Source organism: Brachyhypopomus gauderio, chromosome 3 (assembly GCF_052324685.1).
Source record: "Brachyhypopomus gauderio isolate BG-103 chromosome 3, BGAUD_0.2, whole genome shotgun sequence".
Lineage (NCBI taxonomy): Eukaryota > Metazoa > Chordata > Actinopteri > Gymnotiformes > Hypopomidae > Brachyhypopomus > Brachyhypopomus gauderio.
The window spans coordinates 11077466-11094920 of NC_135213.1; the positions used below are offsets into that span (position 1 = coordinate 11077466).

Here is a 17455-nt window from a genome sequence, read left to right on the forward strand (position 1 = left end):
TTGATGTTTAAAAATATGTGTGGGACAACCACCTAATGGGGGGATAAGTAACAGGCTTTTAAATATGATTTTTTACCTTTTTTAACCTGAAAAAGAATACCTTTAGCTTTACGTGTTTTTGAAGAGTCAGATTAACAAATATATGAACCAAATAAACTACCTTAAATTCACCATTGCGTTGCCAGCACACTGGCTGCTGGTTGTTTCGTATCTCATATCAGAATTTTCTACCCACGCATTTCTTTGGATAAAGAAGAACGGTAGTTTTTTTACAGTAAAAATAATATTTTTATATACATATGACTTTGACTCGAACTGCACTCACTCAAAACAAATGAAAGTTTAAATTCCGTGTAAACAGTACCATTCCGTGTGTTTTATTTCAGTCCCGTCGTTTGAAGCAAACCTTTTATATCCGGCGTTGGTACAGTTTAGCACATCACATTCTGGTTAAAAGTCCAGTTATCAGAAAGAGTTTTGATTTGATATAAAACCTTCATTAAAATCATTTAGAAGTACGGATCACTGCATTAAACTTGGGCTCAGCACTGCCCCTACAGTCAGGCAGAGGTACTGTCTGCGTTACCTAGTACTTGTTCATTTGTTTTTTTTACATCTTCTGTCTATGTATCACTCATCTCCTCCACAAGGATCTTGAGGACAACACTGGAATAGCAGTGGACTTCATGCTGGATGGGAATCTGTTCAACATGAGGAGATCCCATGGAATCACCAAACTGTCCAAACAAAGTCCTCAAACTAGGGGACTATGCTGGGTACTGAGCTCTTGTAGCTGTGCTCTACAGTAGGCTGGGACCCTGTGGACATTAAGAATCTCCACCTGCATACGAAAGTCTCTGCATACCAAGCTATGTGTAATCCCACCTACCTGTCACGCTGTGAAGCCTGGCTCACTTATCACCATCACATCATGTTGGTTGATTGTTTCCCCATAGGGTGTTCACAGCACACCCTGGGCGTCCCCTGGAGGCACTGTGTGCCTCACATTGTGAGGACCAACAGAAGAAACACTGAGGCCAACAATTACCCAGCATCGACTTCACTGACTGTGACATATTTTTAGGATGTCCCAGAACAGACTGCTCCTCGGAGTGCTTTATGGTCAGCCAAAACCGTGACAGGATGGCGAGGAGACAGCAGAAGCACTAGGATGCACACCCTACTCTCTACACATGCCAAATCTGTCGTAGAATCTGTGGCTCCAGGATTAGACTACTGAGGATTTTTAAAGAATCCATCACTAAAGGTACTGAATTAAATGCGATCAGTTAATGGACAGCAAGCAAGCAACTCTCAACTTGTTGAAGATAAGGTGACATCACCGAGACCAGGTTCCAGTAATGTACATGCAGTGGTGTCACTGAATGCTGTGCATGTGTCCATCGTGAAGCCCATGGCTCTATTCAGCCCGCTGCATTCTTCTCACGTACTGATTGGGCCTCAAATCAGTATGCAGTATGTAGTTTGTGACCAAAATTAATTTTCCCAGAAACATAGCATATGTTTCTCTTTCCTACACAACACATCTAAGGTACCTTTAATTTAAATTCAACCACACTTTCTGACTTCCATCCTGTTAAGACGAAATAACAATGCTTGTTTCAAGTTCAAAATTTTTGTTGAAAAACTGCATTTCATACTTCCAAGAATAAAGAGTTCTCACAACTTAAAAAATGTAAAGCATTCATTAGTTATTCTTTCCCTATGTATCTAACATCACACTGCCACCTTGTGGTCTGGATGTGTCAGTGTGTTGACTTAAATCTATTTTACAGATGTGTTGGGGGGCGCTCTGGATCATTCCGGTTCATTTGAGGGCTACAGATGGACTTTATACACAAACAAACAAATAAAAATGTTTGCTACTTTGTGATGGAAAATTAGTGTTTACTCAATACTTTAATTAAAAATGCCACCTATGACAAACCTTTATCAAAATGTATTTTCAGTAGACAAAGGAAATCACTGCCTGTAATGTATATTTGAAAAGATGATGTTTTGATTGTAAAAACAATAGGCGCGAATGATGTGTCGTTACATAGGTGGTTATGTCATGGTCTGTATATCAAAGGCAGAAACCCATGCAATCATTTCACGAATATAGACTAAATTTAACATTTAATCTAGCCAGTTTTTAACGGTCCCGTATTAAAATGCAAATGTATTCTCATATCAGCTTTTGGATTAGATGTTTCGATAGCAATATATTTACAAATGTAATTCATTATGTCTACATGTAAGACGTTTTCGCATGGAACCACATAAAACTTTGTATGTAAACAGTTGTTGTTAAATAATGTAAGTCCAATGTTTAATACAATAATACAATGCTATTGATGGGAACCACGATAACCAATATAAGATGATCTAGTAGGAAATAATCGTATCGATAAATCATGCTCTGTTATTCATGCCTGAAGCTCCTCTGTTCATCTGAGCTCGCTACGGCAAGCGAGTGTAAAGTCGCAATTCAAATCTAACATGACTTTTAACGCACTGTGTATTCCTACTCGTGCACTTACACGTTACATAAAATGCCGACCGATATTGCCCCTCAATCGTCGCTGTTTCGCAGTGAGTGCTGTAAGACTCTACTATGAAGCTGCAAGGACAGCCGGCCGGCCGGTGGGCCGAACCGGGTCGAGCCCTGTTCGCACAGTAGATCTTCGCAGTGATACTGTCACCGCGCCGGGGGCAGAGATGCGCCGAGCCATGGCTGAGGCACAAGTTGGAGATGATGTGTTCGGCGAAGACCCCACAGTTAACGGTTAGGAAGATCAACCACTTTTTTATTAGGATTGTTTTAGGAGTGTTTACTTGAGATATGCAGTAACATCTTAGTTAGTATAATAAAACCCTGCGAAGTCCAGGTCGAAGGTCTGATGCATATTACTTTTTAACACTGATTATACGTTAACCAACATTTCCTGTGATGACCAGCAGAGGGCGCTGGTCTGTTTTAAGAAATATCAACAAAAAACCACATCTAGTCTAATACAACTAAAAGCCTGCTAAAATGACACCATGACCTGCATAACACACTATAAAGTATATATCAGAAATAATGGAGTTTATTAAATTAATTACTATTAATGTTTGGTTTAAGAATATAGTTCAGAGTCTGAAAATGGATAATTTCAGATGCAATTCTGTAAGATCTATATGGATTTTTTTCTCCACATCTTTTGTAGAGCTGCAGAAAATAGCAGCTGATATCTTTGGTATGGAGGCAGCTTTGTTCGTCCCTACAGGCACCATGAGCAACCTAATTGCAGGTATGATTTGTTGATGCCACCCGAGGGTTAAGTTTTACCATTCTTCGGTGGTAAAAGAATGGACAGACGTCTTCACCACAATGTCTTTCAGACAGAGAGGGAGGGGGACTCGCACTCAATTGTCTGTTAGCTCTTTACACCTGCTGACTAAAGACTTCTGGAAAACAGCATTCTTGACACACTGCTCATCTGCAACCATTTTGAATTACAGTAATTATCCCACACATTTCTGGGAGTTGTAGTTCCACAAAGTTTCTGAAATGTTTTAGCATAATGACTTACACATATGGGAGTAAGATTTCTACATCCAGGAGGTTGTAAAGACCAACATTTCTCAGGCCGGCATTTATCTTTCCTGCTGTCTTTGTGTTGAATGTATTAAAATGCTACAAAATTGTAGTTACATGTGACGTTGTCTTTGGAGTGCGTTCTTGGATTATTCTTTCATGCGGTTTCACAGCTCGTGTCTGTTTCAGTCATGCTACACTGCAGGGAGAGAGGGGACGAAATGATCGTGGGGGATCTCTCTCATTTGCACATGTATGAGCAAGGAGGGAGTGCTCAGGTATGATTCAGAGAGCCTGCGCCCCTGAACTAATCTTTCAGTCAGTGTGCATTTTAATAACACGACAAAATTGCTGAAGGTACATGTCTTCTGATGTATGCCACGTTATCTCAAGTGTGATTCTGGACTGTGGGCTTCATCTCCCTAGCTTGCAGGTGTGCACTCCACTACAGTCACTACACTGGCTGACGGAACATTTGATCTGGACCAGCTGGACTCCAAGATTCGTCACGGTTACCCCGATCCCCACTACCCACGTTCCCGCCTGGTGTGTGTGGAAAACACACACAATATCCTGGGCGGACGCGTGCTCCCGCTCTCTTTCCTGCAGGAGGTTAGAGACACGGCACTACAAACCCTAGTTATGCTAGTCAGAAATCAGTCGAGACAGAAATGTGAAAAACGGCCCCCGTGTGAATTGTATTAATGTGCACGTGCAGGTTTTATATCTTAGCAATGCATTTAACGGTACATCACAATATCTCAAAACTGTAAACTCAACTAATCTCCACAGGTGAGAAGTTAAGCCCTGTGGAGTGTAAACACACTCCATCTAAGCATGTCTTGGGACAGGATCTGCGCTGTGTGTTTATATTCGGTGGCGTTTGGCCGGTGTGAACACCACTCCTTGCCTCCCTCTGGCAGCTGCGCTCCGTGGCAGAGACGTACGGGCTGGCCGTGCACATGGACGGGGCCCGACTGATGAACGCTGCGGTGGCTCTGGGCGTGCGGCCCTCCGTCATACTCCAGCACTGCCACAGCGTCAGCGCCTGTCTGTCTAAGGTACGACCCCCGACACGTTTGCCACGCCTTCCCCTCAAACCATGGATTTGTAGTAGTGTTTTTATGTTGATCCATGAAATATGGGTGCCTGATATTACTTAGCGGTATGATTAATGCACTTGTGAACAGCTAGAGTTAATATTCACTTCCCCTAACGGCAAGCTGTACAAATAAGCCTCCTTGTAAATTATTCTGTAGCTGGAAAAGGTGATGCATATTCCTGGTGTAAAGAGCGAGGGAGGGAGGATACAGAGATGAGTGTGCATGGATGTGTACGTTTTAATGGAGTTTAAATAGCGTGGATAGAGCACAATAAACATGGAACACGCTACAGTGCAGACTCAGACAAAGACGAGTATGGGGCACTGTGTAAACGCACATTATACAGGTAAATTAAACAAGTCCCAAGTGAGTACGAGACAAGCCACAGGTGAGACGGATGTACACACCACACAGAACCACACGCAAGGAAATACACATATAGACATAACCAAACGTAGACCACACCTACATATGCCCAAAGGGAGGGGCTGTACCGTGACACCTGGCTTACAGTAACAATAATAATAATTAAAGAGATAAATCCTCCAGTTAAATCAAAGTGCCTTTGTTGTGTCCCAGTGGTATTTATATGGCATATACAGAGCAAAAGCACAAATTCAGTAGGAGATCATTCTGAATCTTTGAAAAAAATGATGATTATTGCTTAATTATGTCCTTTCATCCGGGCTTCCAATAAAAATGCACTTGCACCTGTACTGGAGAGATGTTATGTAACCTGATATTGTGTGTTTGCTATCCAGGTAATCATACCTCTTTGTTCATTGCAACATTGATTGTCATTGCCATCAGCAAGCCTGTAATCACATTCTGCTATACAGATTTTTAAATTTCCAATCTCTCTCAACAGAAGTGAGCTCGGCATTGCTTCATAATTTCTTGTTTGCATGCAGAGTTGAAGTGAACTGCATCACACTTTCCAGTTGATGTAATTTTGAATCTGAACGTCATTGAGGATATTTGCATTTTAATTATGAGGCTAGTTTGCATTTAGGCAATTAACCCTCTTGTTTACATAAATTAACTTATTTTCCAACACAGAAATATATCAAGTAAAATACAATGACATAATTCCAACAGCTGTATATCAAACTGTATTTGCCCTTAAACAAGTCATGTTAAAGACATTAAGATGTTAACCTGCTTGTTCTGTAGCTCTGTTATGCATGTGTCATGGTTTACTCCTGTTTGGAACTGTGGGGTTGTGGGTAGTGTAGTCCAGTCGAGTGTGGAAACCTCCCCTAAATAGGACAGCTATTACATTTTTATAGAAGCAGACATTTCCAGAGTTATCAGTGGCAGTAAAAACAGTAACTGGTTCAGTGACCAAAAACTGTGAAGATCAAATCACTTTGTTGTCAAATGTCTAGACAATGTGTAGTCTACAGGGGATGACCTTAAACAAGACTTGCAGACGTCAACACCTATTGCAATAGATCACGTTTCATGTTCCCAGGATTCAGCGTAGGTCCGAGCAGGACTTTCTCGTTGGCTTATTTGCTGTGCCTGCTGTCTTGTTAGGGACTGGGGGCACCAGCTGGCAGCATGCTCGCTGGGTCCCAAGACTTCATCCAGAGGGCAGTGCGTGCGCGTAAGGCCCTGGGTGGTGGAATGCGCCAGTCAGGCATTTTGGCAGCAGCTGGTAAGATTGCCCTGAAGGAAATGCCTGCTAGGCTAGGCGAGGACCACAGGAACGCCAGGAGCTTTGCTAAAGGTAATTCAGTTTTTCTGAAGCCGGTCCCAGGACTTTAAGTACAGCATGGGTTACATTGCAGCTAAACTCAATTTCATATTAGAATCAGTTTCATATTAGATTGGAAGTGAAGCTCTCACACTCTGTAGGTCTATATTCTACTACATTACACACTCAGCAGGTCTACATCCTACTACTCTATACACTGTAGTCTATATTATACTACATCATATATTGTGTAGGTCTATGTGCTATTACACTATACAGTCAGTAGGCCTATATCATACTACACTATACACTCAGTAGGTCTATATCCTACTACACTATACAGTCAGTAGGTCTACATCCTACTACACTAGTCAGTAGGTCTATGTCCTACTACACTATACACTAGGTCTACATCCTACTACACTATACACTCAATAAGACTATATCATACTATATATACTCAGTAGGTCTATGTCCTACTACTGTACACTATACTCTGTAGGTCTATATGTTACTGCACTATACAGTCTGTAGGTCTATATCCCACTGCACTATAGACAGAAATATCTTAACCTAATATTTTTACTTTCTGGTTAGATGGAAGCTGCTTCATTATACATTGTTAGTTATTAAAATAGCCTACCTGTTTCGAAATGCACATTTAAACAAATGCTTGTTAAATATATGGTTATTAGTTGTAGTCAGTCAGTCTGCAAAGAAGTCTTATGAGGAGAAAAGCAGGCGTAAAGCATTGTAAGGGCTAATGAAGTGCTCCCTGCGCTAATATAAATGCTTTGTCTTCACCTGCAGCTCTGACACAGTGCAGTCCTCCTATCTACCAGGTGGACTGGTCCACCATAGAGACCAACATAGTGCGATTCGGTGTGCGTGCCCCCGGGCTGAGCCCCACTGCCTTCTGCGATCTGATGGGAGAGGTGAGCCAGGGTGAGGAGGAGGCTCTGGGCCAGGGCCTGCGTGTGCTCATGTTCCCACATGTCCAGGGCACGGTCAGAGCCGTGTGGCATCTGGACATTAGTGAGGAGGACACTCAGCTGGCCGCAAAGAAAGCTCAGTTTGTTGCTCAACGGTATGGCTCAGAGTCAAAGAGAGGCAGATGATACCACAGGAATAATACACAAACAATACACTATAGAGAACTATAGAAATCAAAGAATAAACATTCAACTGGAATCAGCACTTTAATCTTAGAACTTGATGTTTTTTTTTTATGTATTAAGTGTTTTTTAAATACTAATTTTGTATGGATAAAACTGTCTGATTTTGTAATTGTATAACTTGAGAATGCCTATTATTTCTCTACATGAATGCAAACATTTTGATCTGTATCTCTAAGATATCAAAACCTTTCTATTGAGTTATGCGGTCAGTATAGACATATATCTATTTTGCCAAAAAACAAATTCATCAGTCCAGATTTTTTAGACATAAGCAAACACCAAAAATAATTTTGCACTTCATATTTTAATATCTGCATATGCTAATTAAAAATTAATAAAAGCATTATAAAAAAAAACATGAATAATGTGATAAATAATCAAGTCCTGGCAACGAGCCTCTAAATTCCAAGGCAAAAATAATCAAGAGTCGTGCAGTTCTCTTAAGGAGGCATTTATGTTTTTGGGGTAATTTGCCGTCAGTGTATGTGATGGTCTCCATTAGCATGTACCCTGCTCATTATGGAGACAGGCTGTGTTGATGACCAGGATGGGGCTGCCCTGGTCATGTTGCTTCTCCAGAGGATCCCAGGCCCCCGAGCCGATCACCGCTCCTAGTTCTCATCCTTCAGATGCAGCGCTGTTTGAGGTAGTTTACAACTGCACAACGAACGTGTCGGAATTAATTAAGTTTTATGTACAAAATGTCATAAACAGCACTGCGTTGTGATGTACACTTATTTTTTATTTCTCTCCAGTGCGTATGTAGCTTGGATATGTGTTAACTTTGATGGCTCCATCATTAGTTGCCCGTGCCAATAATGTATCCCACGGTTCCTAATTCAGCATCTTACATCTTTAGTAACTAATGTGTCTCTAATGTTTCTGAACTAGGTCTTTAATTTAATCCACACATTTATATGCTTAAAGTAAAAAAAAAAATTCGAACTACTTATATTATCCTTTTTGTGGATTGTTGCAGTTATGCTGGGAGGTTTGGGTAAATGTGCAAAATCCACTCCAAAACATTTTAGTGCCAGTAAGGATTAGCAGTTTCAGTTGTTTTTTTTTATTAAACACAAACACACAAAAAACAACATTAAGTTAAAATAAACCCCTTTGTTCAAGAGAACAATGCCAGAACAAACTGTTGTAATAAATGGCACTTGAAGCAAATTCAGAAGAAATGAACAGGCCAAAGATGACGTGAAAAGGAGACCTGTAAACACAGTAGCTTAGATGAAAGCAAGACCACTGGATTTCTCCACATCACGTTACGGACGCACGCTGGTAGTGGATTAAGGGAGTGAGAGGCAGTGTAACCAGGGAACCAGTGTAACCAAAGGACGTGTAACCAGGGAAATAAACAGACGAGACAGACAGAGTGCACTCTGGGGCTTTCAACAAAACCGAACAGGGTCGTTTGTTGGTTGTATTTGTAATAATCTAATCAAGTGGCTGCAGTTCAGCCTGTGCTTGGTGTTTGCTTTGGGCTGATATGCCCTGCTCCCTGAGCCATCACAACAGCTCGCAGTAGAGACCCTAGTTTGTCAGCAGCTGAGCTTTTTTAATTTATTTAATTTAGAAATGCATGTGAAAACTTTAAGTAAGCTGTGAGTAAAAGGTTATACACAAAATAACTGAGAAATTACCCATAGGTAATTATTATTATAATTAGTAGTCGTATTAAGCTGTGAAAACAGTGCCCAATTCTGTCTAGGCTTATTTAAATAAATACACTGACAGTGGATGAAACCTATAAAACTATAAGTCCATGAACTGATTGCTTCCATAATAAGCAATAATTGTGTAATTACATATATTCTGAATCTACTAGATATACTTTCAGGACAAAACGTATTTCACAATGGACAATTTTAACAAGTAAAACAATTTCTGATTTGCGACATTCTGAAACGACTTATTTGATAAGAGGAATACCAAGATGAAGTAACAAACACAAGCACAATTGCATTTTAACCTGCCAACCACATACAGTAATTACCTTGAAAAGACTGCTTGGGACAGGAGCCATATTGGTCTTATATAGGGGCCCCAGTCTCCTGGTACTGGGTTAATTGGGCAATTCTGGCAGCAAACAGCAGGAGAAGACCAGTTATGACTTCCAGGATGAAGGAGAGCCAGGCCATTCCCATTGACCAGCCGAATGAGGTGTGAACCAGGGCCATCTGCTCGGGCCCTATCCTCCTTTCTGCTTCCTCCAGGGCCTGCTGGGAATAGCTGATGTACAGACTTACACCAGAGAGTGTGAGGAGACCTGAGAATGAACTCAAACACAACACATAGACATAAAACTTATATTTTATATTTATATTTTTTAACAGTATGCATTTTTACTGTAGAACTGTTCATGGAAATGGTTAAAGTGTGTTAAATGATGACTGAAGACTTTATGAGAGGGAATATAAAAGACACCATGTAAGGACATTTGCTCTTTAACAAAAGTGTACATTTACATTTACAGTATTTGGCAGACACACCTGTCCAGAGCGACTTATAGAAGTGCTTGGAAATCTTTCAAATCATGGATCCTCATGTGACGCTAGTTTTAAGAATACCGTCAGGTTGATGACCTGTTCATAGTGGGAAATAACAGTCAAATATTTTAAATGCATGAGCTTAGTGACTAGGATGTCCCGAGCTGATCTCAAAGATCAAGGCATTCTTTGATAACAAAAGAGTGCCTTGCAATTTTATTTTGGTATTCAGGTTTTACTGTAATGCTGTTAAATAATGAATGTTTTTTATTAGGCTGCTGCACCACTTTTGAGTACATACTTTTTACAGTGTCACTGCATTAAACAAAATTGTGTTGTTTCATGTGTTGTGACTGAATGTAAAGTGGAACTGTGATTATAGGTTTACTACTGCAATTCAGTAGTAAGTTTTTTTTAACTTTTATTTTGTAAATAAAGCAAAAAAATAAATAAAGCAATAGCTTTGATGCAGGCTTTTTCCCTAATGCAGAGCTATTCAGTTGTTAAACATATACATTGGATACATTTTAATAACTGTAATATACTTGAAGTTTGAACTGTTAGGACACTATTAGTTCTTCTCTAGAAAATATCTAGAAAAATAGAAGTATTGGAATTCGGTATCGGAAGACATTCAAAATTAATGACTTGGATCAGGATCTGGGACAAAAAAACTTGAGACATCCCTAGTTGTTAATCTTTGAAGAACGTGACTCAGCTTTATGGACAAACAGTGGAAGTAAATTCTAACACCTGGGTGCTAGGATAGAGTCTTGATTCATATTGTCTTCTGTGTGTCATTAGAGATGGTGGATTCGTCAAGCAGTACTAGAGAGTCTCTATTTGAGCCAAAGACAGCATGGAGAAGAAATATTAAATTATCTTAAAACACTAACTTGTCATTCTGTTAACTTTCTCATGCATGTAAACTCATTTTCCGCCACTTGACAACAGTTTTTTTTAATTACTGTTTAATTTCAGATTAATTACATAAACAGCCCAACATGGCTAAAGTGAAGCTCATTTCGGCCATTTGCCCAGAGGTGTCTCTCAGACAGCAAGCATCAGAATCATATAATTAGATCGGCATTCTGGAGATCTTAAGCTGCACATTCTATTAAACGCTGATTAAATGAGACTGGCTTTACACATGAGCCATAACACAGACGGTAGTAAACTGCGAAATTATTGCACGTTCTAATTAGCAACAGCAACAATGAGACATGAGCAGATACACTGCATTTGGAATTCATGCCAGTGTATTTAAACAGATCATGTATGCTCATTTATTTGCATTCATTTGCAAACAGATATGAGGAATGTAAATCTTGAGGAATTTTGGATCCATCAACACCCCAACATAATTAAAATAAATACAAACTAACAAAAACAACAACGCAGCCCTTTTGTGTGTGTGTGTGTGTGTGTGTGTGTGTGTGTGAGAGAGAGAGAGAGATTTGTGCTTTATGATCACCCAAGGGTAGTGTCTTATAGATATTCCTTTTGCAATCACGGCCTGGTAATTATATATTCATGAAAGTGGTCTTTGTCCTGTATATGAAGCAATATCACCCATGTCAAATGAACACTGGTAATTAATCCAAACTGAATTCATTTAGATTCAGATTGCACTAAAGACAGATTTATGCAGAGCCGTACGCTAGTAATAATTTCACACTCCCTCTCTTGTTTCGAGTTGTGTTTGGGACAAACCCAGGAAACAGTAGAAGCAGCACAGTTCAGAAGACAGCATGACAGAGAAAATGGCAGACATTAAGACTTTAACAGCTCATTTCGTTCCAAGTTTGACAGTATTAAACATTCTCCATGCACCCATGATTGTCACTGCAATTAGAGCAAACGATTAGTTGCTGGCTGCCCTTTGTATGTTAAGACAAAGCTCCATGCCACATGCTTCTGATTCAGGCTTTGAAATGTAATTATGTGTAGCAAACACATTGTTTCAATAAGAAAGAAGAAAATCTTTTCTTTTTAACCAAAATACAAACTGTGACCTGACTAGGAAAATCAGTTTATACTCAACATGATCTGATTGGTGATTAAAAGGACAACTTCAGTTTTTGGTTAATTAATTTCTTTTTGATCACAGATATCATCATGTTTTTGTGGCTTTACTGAAACGTTACAGATCCCTGTTGGTTCTTCCCTCCTCTCTGTAAGACAGCTAATATACAGCACCCTCCATAATTACTGGTTAAAACGTGTTAAAAGTCTTAAAATAAATACTATTTTTATTGCACAAGTATAGTCTCACTCTGGAAAAAATTAGGGAAAAAGCAACCTTCAATTCAAGTGAAAAAAAGAGAAAAAACTAAATAATTCTAAATGGGGGATGATATTTCCAATAAAATGACCTGTTCCACAATTAGTATATAGTTCCGCACAGTGAGAAGGATGGTAAGGGAAGTAAACGGTTATCCAAAGCTCACTGTAAATGAGTTCAATCAAATGGAAGAATCTTGGGGTTTGAGGTCTCCCAAACAACCATAACAACAACAGGCTGTTTGGGAGGCATGCATAGAGAACGCCTTTTCTGAGTTATAATCATAAGCGTAAACAGGTGGAGTTTACCAAATCAAATCAAATCTATTTGTATAGCGCTTTTCACAACATATGTTTACCAAGCCGTATTGCGATTTTAACTGGGACCATGAGCTTTGGTCAGATGAGACCAAGATAGAGCTTTTTGGCAACAAACACTCTTAAGTGGATACATGGGATCATGGGCTCTTTGAAATATCAAGACAATTTGAATAAGAATCTGATGGCATCTGCCCAGAAGCTGAAGATGGGTCATCACTGGGTCTTTCAGCAAGATAATCAAGCTCCTCTCATGGCCATCTCAGTCCCCAGACCTCAACCCGTTAGAACACCTGTGGTGTGAGCTGAAGAGGAGAGTGCATAGGAGAAGACCCAGGACTCTGGATGAGTTAGAGGTTGTGTAAAGAGGAATGGTTGAAGATCCCTCTTTCTGTATTCTCACATCTTGTCAAGAGTTATGGGAGAAGATTAAATGCTGTCTTGTTGGCAAAACGAGGTTGTACAAAGAACTAACACCAGGGGTGCCAAGAATTGTGGCACACATGATTTCATTGAAAAGATTTATTTCTTAATGTGTGATTTTCTCCACCAAATAAAGGCACTTGAAATAGAGGTTAGGCTTTTCTCTTTTTTTGCATTGTTGTCCTATATTATTATTTAAAAAAATAAATCATTTATTAGAAGCCAAATAACACTTCTTAACCAGGGGTACCAATAATTATGGAGGGCACTGTACATAATGTCTAAACAAGCAATGACACCATATTTCCTCATAAGTATTAAGAGATAATGTTGTATAATAATGTCATTCTCAAGATCCCATAATAAAACAATTATTCCGAGTTCAGTATAAGACAACCTTTCACATTAAAAGTAAACACGAACTACATAAACTAACATTATTCCCACACAGGCATTCAGATGTTTTGGGGGTCTGGAACTTACTGCAAAAGAGAAAAGAGGAGGCGGTTCCTATGAGGAGAGTCTTACTCTGCGCCAGAGAGCTGAACACACCACATATTCCCCCAAACACTAGCATCACCAGACTGAGAGGCAGCAGGATTGCAATCACATTATGCATTCCTACATGGAGAAAAGAATAATTACCACTGTGTCAGAGCCCAACACATCATTTACAACCAGCATCATGCAACCATATATATGTATACCAGTTTGAATTTATGGTTCACTTCCTGTAATGTTCATTGTGATCAGTGGTGCCTGATGGGTGAAAGGTAGTGTGTCAAAACTGTTGCTCATCAATAATAGAATTGCGTTTTAGCGAGCTGAAATAGTAAATGAACTTCTCTGTATTAGTTAGTGGACATGCACACTTACTCTGCATTTGTCTTTCTGATTCAGAAAATCCTGATGGGTTTTTTGAAGACTGAACATCTGTAGTCAGACAGAACACCACAGCAACAAATGATCATGTTTTTATCCTTGCATGGTCTAAATCCACATATGCACATAAAGACGCTGAGTGCCCTTCCCCCTCCCCGGTTTATTAGACTACTGTCCTTACATAGTGATCGAACAGCATTTGAAATCTACGTAGACATAAAGCATAGACATACCATCACTCCCTCCCCAAAGTCCTGAATGAAAGTGCTCCGGGTCGGTGTGGTTCGGGCGGTTGTCGTCTATAACGTACCAATACTCAGTCCCGATGGCGAATGCCAAGAAACTGAAGCTGAGAATCCCCATTAACCCAGCGGTGATAACCACACATCCAAATCCTGCTTTCATAACGGTAGGTTACGAATATCATACATACAAACAACTAACCTGAACAGCAAACTTGTCACTTAGAATCACTTATGAAATGCACGCGAGGCACTCTCAATTATATATACACTTCGTTGCACAGCGTCCGTGAATATACGAGATCACGGCGCCGTCGGAGATGTGCGAAGGACAGCGCGAGCGCGCTCACACTGTGGATGGTCGGGCGCGCGAGCCTACATTCCAGCGCGCGATTACGCATGGTTCCCTTGAACAGTAGTCCAATTAACTTCTGATAGGACACTAGGTGTTGGTTCAGCATACATTTATTTACACGCAATCATATAGCTGTACAGTTGTGATTATAAAAGACAACTACTAACAAATCACAATTTATGTTGTGTTAAAAAAACAACAAATATTTTCATAGAAGGGTAGTTTTAAAGTTCTTAGATACAAAACTCATGCCATACAGAAATGGACTATACCACTCCCTAAAACAGTAAGTGAAAGGCTACTATACACGGGCTCTGCATTGTCTGTCGCTGTTATTCTTCATCCATTGCAGTCTGGATGATCTGGCCTCTTTTCAACTTCACAGACTCTTCAAACGCAGCAATGGCCTGGTTGCATGTCTTTTTCTAAAATAACAAACATGACATTCATTGTCTTTCGGTAAGTTCATGTTACTCCATAACTGACTAGATTAGTATGACAAGTGGAGTTGAGGACTTGTAATTCATATACACTTTCGAAGACGCTGGGAAAATCTACGGTTTACACAAAACTAACAGTAGAACGACTAAAGAAATACAAGATGTGAAAGTGCGGCTCTTCACTCAAGTGAACCTAATGGACTAGCCAGTCTAACAGCTGATTGAAGTCTCTGCTTTCTGCCCTGTTACACCATGACCCTCTTCCTTTCTAACTAGATACAGTAGTAGTAGCACATAAAATCTACATAGTCCGTCATCTCATTTGCTCTGTATTTTGTACATGAGACACAATGTTGCCTATTACAAAAACATCTCAAATGTATTTTAATTGGCCCCAAAATAACCCTGGCCCATGTTTGTCAACACTACCTTCACCACAAAAAAATGACAACAGAATCACAAGATTTGTGCCAACCAATTATAATCACATATGAAGCAGCTCTTACCACTAAAGCATCAAGCAGTCATCCCATTGTTATTAATAAATTTTTTTATATCTGAGCATCCTTGTCATAAATCACAAACATGATTTTTGGACTGGATTAATTGCACATCTTCAATTTTTACTATTATCAAAGAATCAGATGAAGTCACTGAATGCAAAGTGAAATTTACATGAGACTACCACTACGCTGTCCACTGTATTAGGACCATGTGTACCATACAGAAAGTTGGCATGGCTACAAGTCGCAAGTTGCTTTACAATTTAGGTGTGTCCACTCCATGAACACAACAGAATACTAGCTAGTGGACTGCAAGGCGAGTTTAGCTGCTCCCTCGTACTTACGATAACAAATTTTTGTCTCTCTTTTTGTAGCCTGAGAATCTCCTCCACAGTTAGACTCTCCACCGACTTCTTCAATGTGATAAAGTTGCAGTTGGGAGAATGTAGTTTATGCTCCTTTCTGTGTTATACAAAAGAAAACATACATAGATACATTACAGATGTTCAAGACAACAACAGTAGACAGCAAGAGAACTGGTAAGAGTGGCGAGACACGTCATGTAGATGCTCACTCCGGGTCATCTTCAGGTTCCCAGCCCTCCAGTTCTTTGAGACAGAAGAAACACTGGGCTATATCCGGGCTGTTGTCCGAGGGAGTGTGAACAAATCCCGCCTTTGCCATCTAGAACAAGTGTATTAGTTCAATATTAAAAAAAACACCCCACCACTACAAAAAGTGAGCTAACAAATAACAGTATGACATCATCTCTGTGTGTGTGTGTAATTATATATATATATATATATATATATATATATATATATATATATATATATATATATATATATATATATATAAGGCTGGCTAGCTAATGAAATGTAATGAAATGCTGGCCTGATGTAACTTTAATTGGCTCTGCTCAGCTAAGCTTATTGCCATCGACTCACATTCTCTGGGGTACAAACGCAGTCTTCTTCGAATGGCCACCCGGCGAATGTTAAAAGCCTGCTTTCATAGAAGTACATCTTCATGTGGTCATCGTTAATAAGATCCATATTTTAAGTAACTACCTAGGTTGTCCGCTAGCAAACAAGCCAACCTTATAAGGTTTCACCAAAACGCAAAGGTTAACCTAACTAACTAGCTAGCTATGTCAGCACTTCCCGGTGAAGTTTAAATTTCCGAGCAGACGTTTTCATTGGTTAACAATTTTGACGCGCATGCGCTATTTCCAAGAGCTACAGCGCCATCTTCTGGAATGATATAATGAAACATAGAAAGATTAGGGAGTTCAGAGGAAATGCAGTCATGCCTTATATTGCGATGTAATTAAAATCTTTCATCAGCAGTTCTGTTCAAATATGCACCAGCGGATACAGGGAGCCAAGGACTTGAAAGTGTTTAAAGCCATCAAAGATCAATGAAAGGGTTCAAAGAAAGAAATACTCACTGAGCAATCACATGATTGTAAACAAGTCTGCAGTGACAAAGGCTGCTGTGATACACACTAGTTTTGGTAACCGTGTACTTTGCTGGCTCATACAGGTATAAGTGTCCAGTAGCCTACTATTACCTAAATATTTGTATAACATTTTTTTTGACTGAGAAAACGCAATATTTATTTATTTATTATTTAACCAAGAAATAGGATCTCACTGAGATTTACAATCTCGTTTTCAGGAGAGTCCTGAACAAGAATATCGAAAAATATTATTCAAGGTTCCATGGACAAAAACGTTTTTATTCTCAATAAAATTGTTTAGAATCTGCAAGCTAGGTTACATTCATTCCCTAGTTTGTGTGTGTGTGTGTGTGTGTGTGTGTGTGAGAGAGAGAGAGAGAGAGAGAGAGAGAGAGAGAGAAAGGGAAAGAAACTGTGTGTCTATGTGTGGGTGTATGTGTGTTTGTTAAACTGGAATTCACAGAGAAAATGAAAAACAGAGTAGTAGTG

At 39.6% G+C, this 17455-nt stretch overlaps 3 protein-coding genes and 1 long non-coding RNA gene across 4 annotated transcripts in view; 2 read left to right on the top strand and 2 right to left on the bottom strand.

The window, feature by feature from the left end:
• Nucleotides 1-1589, top strand: part of LOC143509722 (uncharacterized) — a 2482-nt gene extending 893 nt beyond the window's left edge. The window contains exon 3 of the long non-coding RNA XR_013129751.1: nucleotides 651-1589. This is a non-coding gene — a long non-coding RNA (uncharacterized LOC143509722). The remainder of the gene's footprint in view (nucleotides 1-650) is intronic.
• An 831-nt stretch (nucleotides 1590-2420) lies between these two features.
• On the top strand, nucleotides 2421-8213 carry tha1 (threonine aldolase 1). Its single transcript, XM_076999486.1, has 7 exons — nucleotides 2421-2788; nucleotides 3213-3296; nucleotides 3773-3861; nucleotides 4010-4195; nucleotides 4507-4644; nucleotides 6226-6418; nucleotides 7196-8213. The coding sequence occupies exons 1-7, from the start codon at nucleotides 2503-2505 to the stop codon at nucleotides 7501-7503; spliced, it is 1284 nt and encodes a 427-aa protein (XP_076855601.1). The 5' UTR covers nucleotides 2421-2502; the 3' UTR covers nucleotides 7504-8213.
• A 352-nt stretch (nucleotides 8214-8565) lies between these two features.
• On the bottom strand, nucleotides 8566-14541 carry tmem235b (transmembrane protein 235b). The gene is made up of 4 exons (XM_076999487.1): nucleotides 14198-14541; nucleotides 13959-14015; nucleotides 13566-13703; nucleotides 8566-9838 (listed from the first exon to the last, which is right to left on the bottom strand). The coding sequence occupies exons 1-4, from the start codon at nucleotides 14367-14369 to the stop codon at nucleotides 9603-9605; spliced, it is 603 nt and encodes a 200-aa protein (XP_076855602.1). The 5' UTR covers nucleotides 14370-14541; the 3' UTR covers nucleotides 8566-9602.
• Nucleotides 14542-14659: 118 nt separating this feature from the next.
• Nucleotides 14660-16685, bottom strand: birc5a (baculoviral IAP repeat containing 5a). Its single transcript, XM_076998552.1, has 4 exons — nucleotides 16452-16685; nucleotides 16079-16188; nucleotides 15849-15966; nucleotides 14660-14986 (listed from the first exon to the last, which is right to left on the bottom strand). The coding sequence occupies exons 1-4, from the start codon at nucleotides 16557-16559 to the stop codon at nucleotides 14894-14896; spliced, it is 429 nt and encodes a 142-aa protein (XP_076854667.1). The 5' UTR covers nucleotides 16560-16685; the 3' UTR covers nucleotides 14660-14893.
• Between the last annotated feature and the right edge of the window lie 770 nt (nucleotides 16686-17455).

What these genes read in the sequence shown, in the direction of transcription:
- tha1 (XM_076999486.1), top strand. Translation starts at nt 2,503, where the DNA reads ATGACTTTTAACGCACTGTGTATTCCTACTCGTGCACTTACACGTTAC. An exon ending in CATGAGCAACCTAATTGCAG is followed by an intron (nt 3,297 to 3,772) that starts GTATGATTTGTT and finishes TGTCTGTTTCAG; the next exon opens with TCATGCTACACTGCAGGGAG. An exon ending in CGCTCTCTTTCCTGCAGGAG is followed by an intron (nt 4,196 to 4,506) that starts GTTAGAGACACG and finishes TCCCTCTGGCAG; the next exon opens with CTGCGCTCCGTGGCAGAGAC.
- tmem235b (XM_076999487.1), bottom strand. Translation starts at nt 14,369, where the DNA reads ATGAAAGCAGGATTTGGATGTGTGGTTATCACCGCTGGGTTAATGGGG. An exon ending in ATCAGAAAGACAAATGCAGA is followed by an intron (nt 13,704 to 13,958) that starts GTAAGTGTGCAT and finishes TTCTCCATGTAG; the next exon opens with GAATGCATAATGTGATTGCA. An exon ending in CTCCTCTTTTCTCTTTTGCA is followed by an intron (nt 9,839 to 13,565) that starts GTAAGTTCCAGA and finishes GTTCATTCTCAG; the next exon opens with GTCTCCTCACACTCTCTGGT.
- birc5a (XM_076998552.1), bottom strand. Translation starts at nt 16,559, where the DNA reads ATGGATCTTATTAACGATGACCACATGAAGATGTACTTCTATGAAAGC. An exon ending in GCGTTTGTACCCCAGAGAAT is followed by an intron (nt 16,189 to 16,451) that starts GTGAGTCGATGG and finishes CACTTGTTCTAG; the next exon opens with ATGGCAAAGGCGGGATTTGT. An exon ending in AGAGACAAAAATTTGTTATC is followed by an intron (nt 14,987 to 15,848) that starts GTAAGTACGAGG and finishes TTGTTATTTTAG; the next exon opens with AAAAAGACATGCAACCAGGC.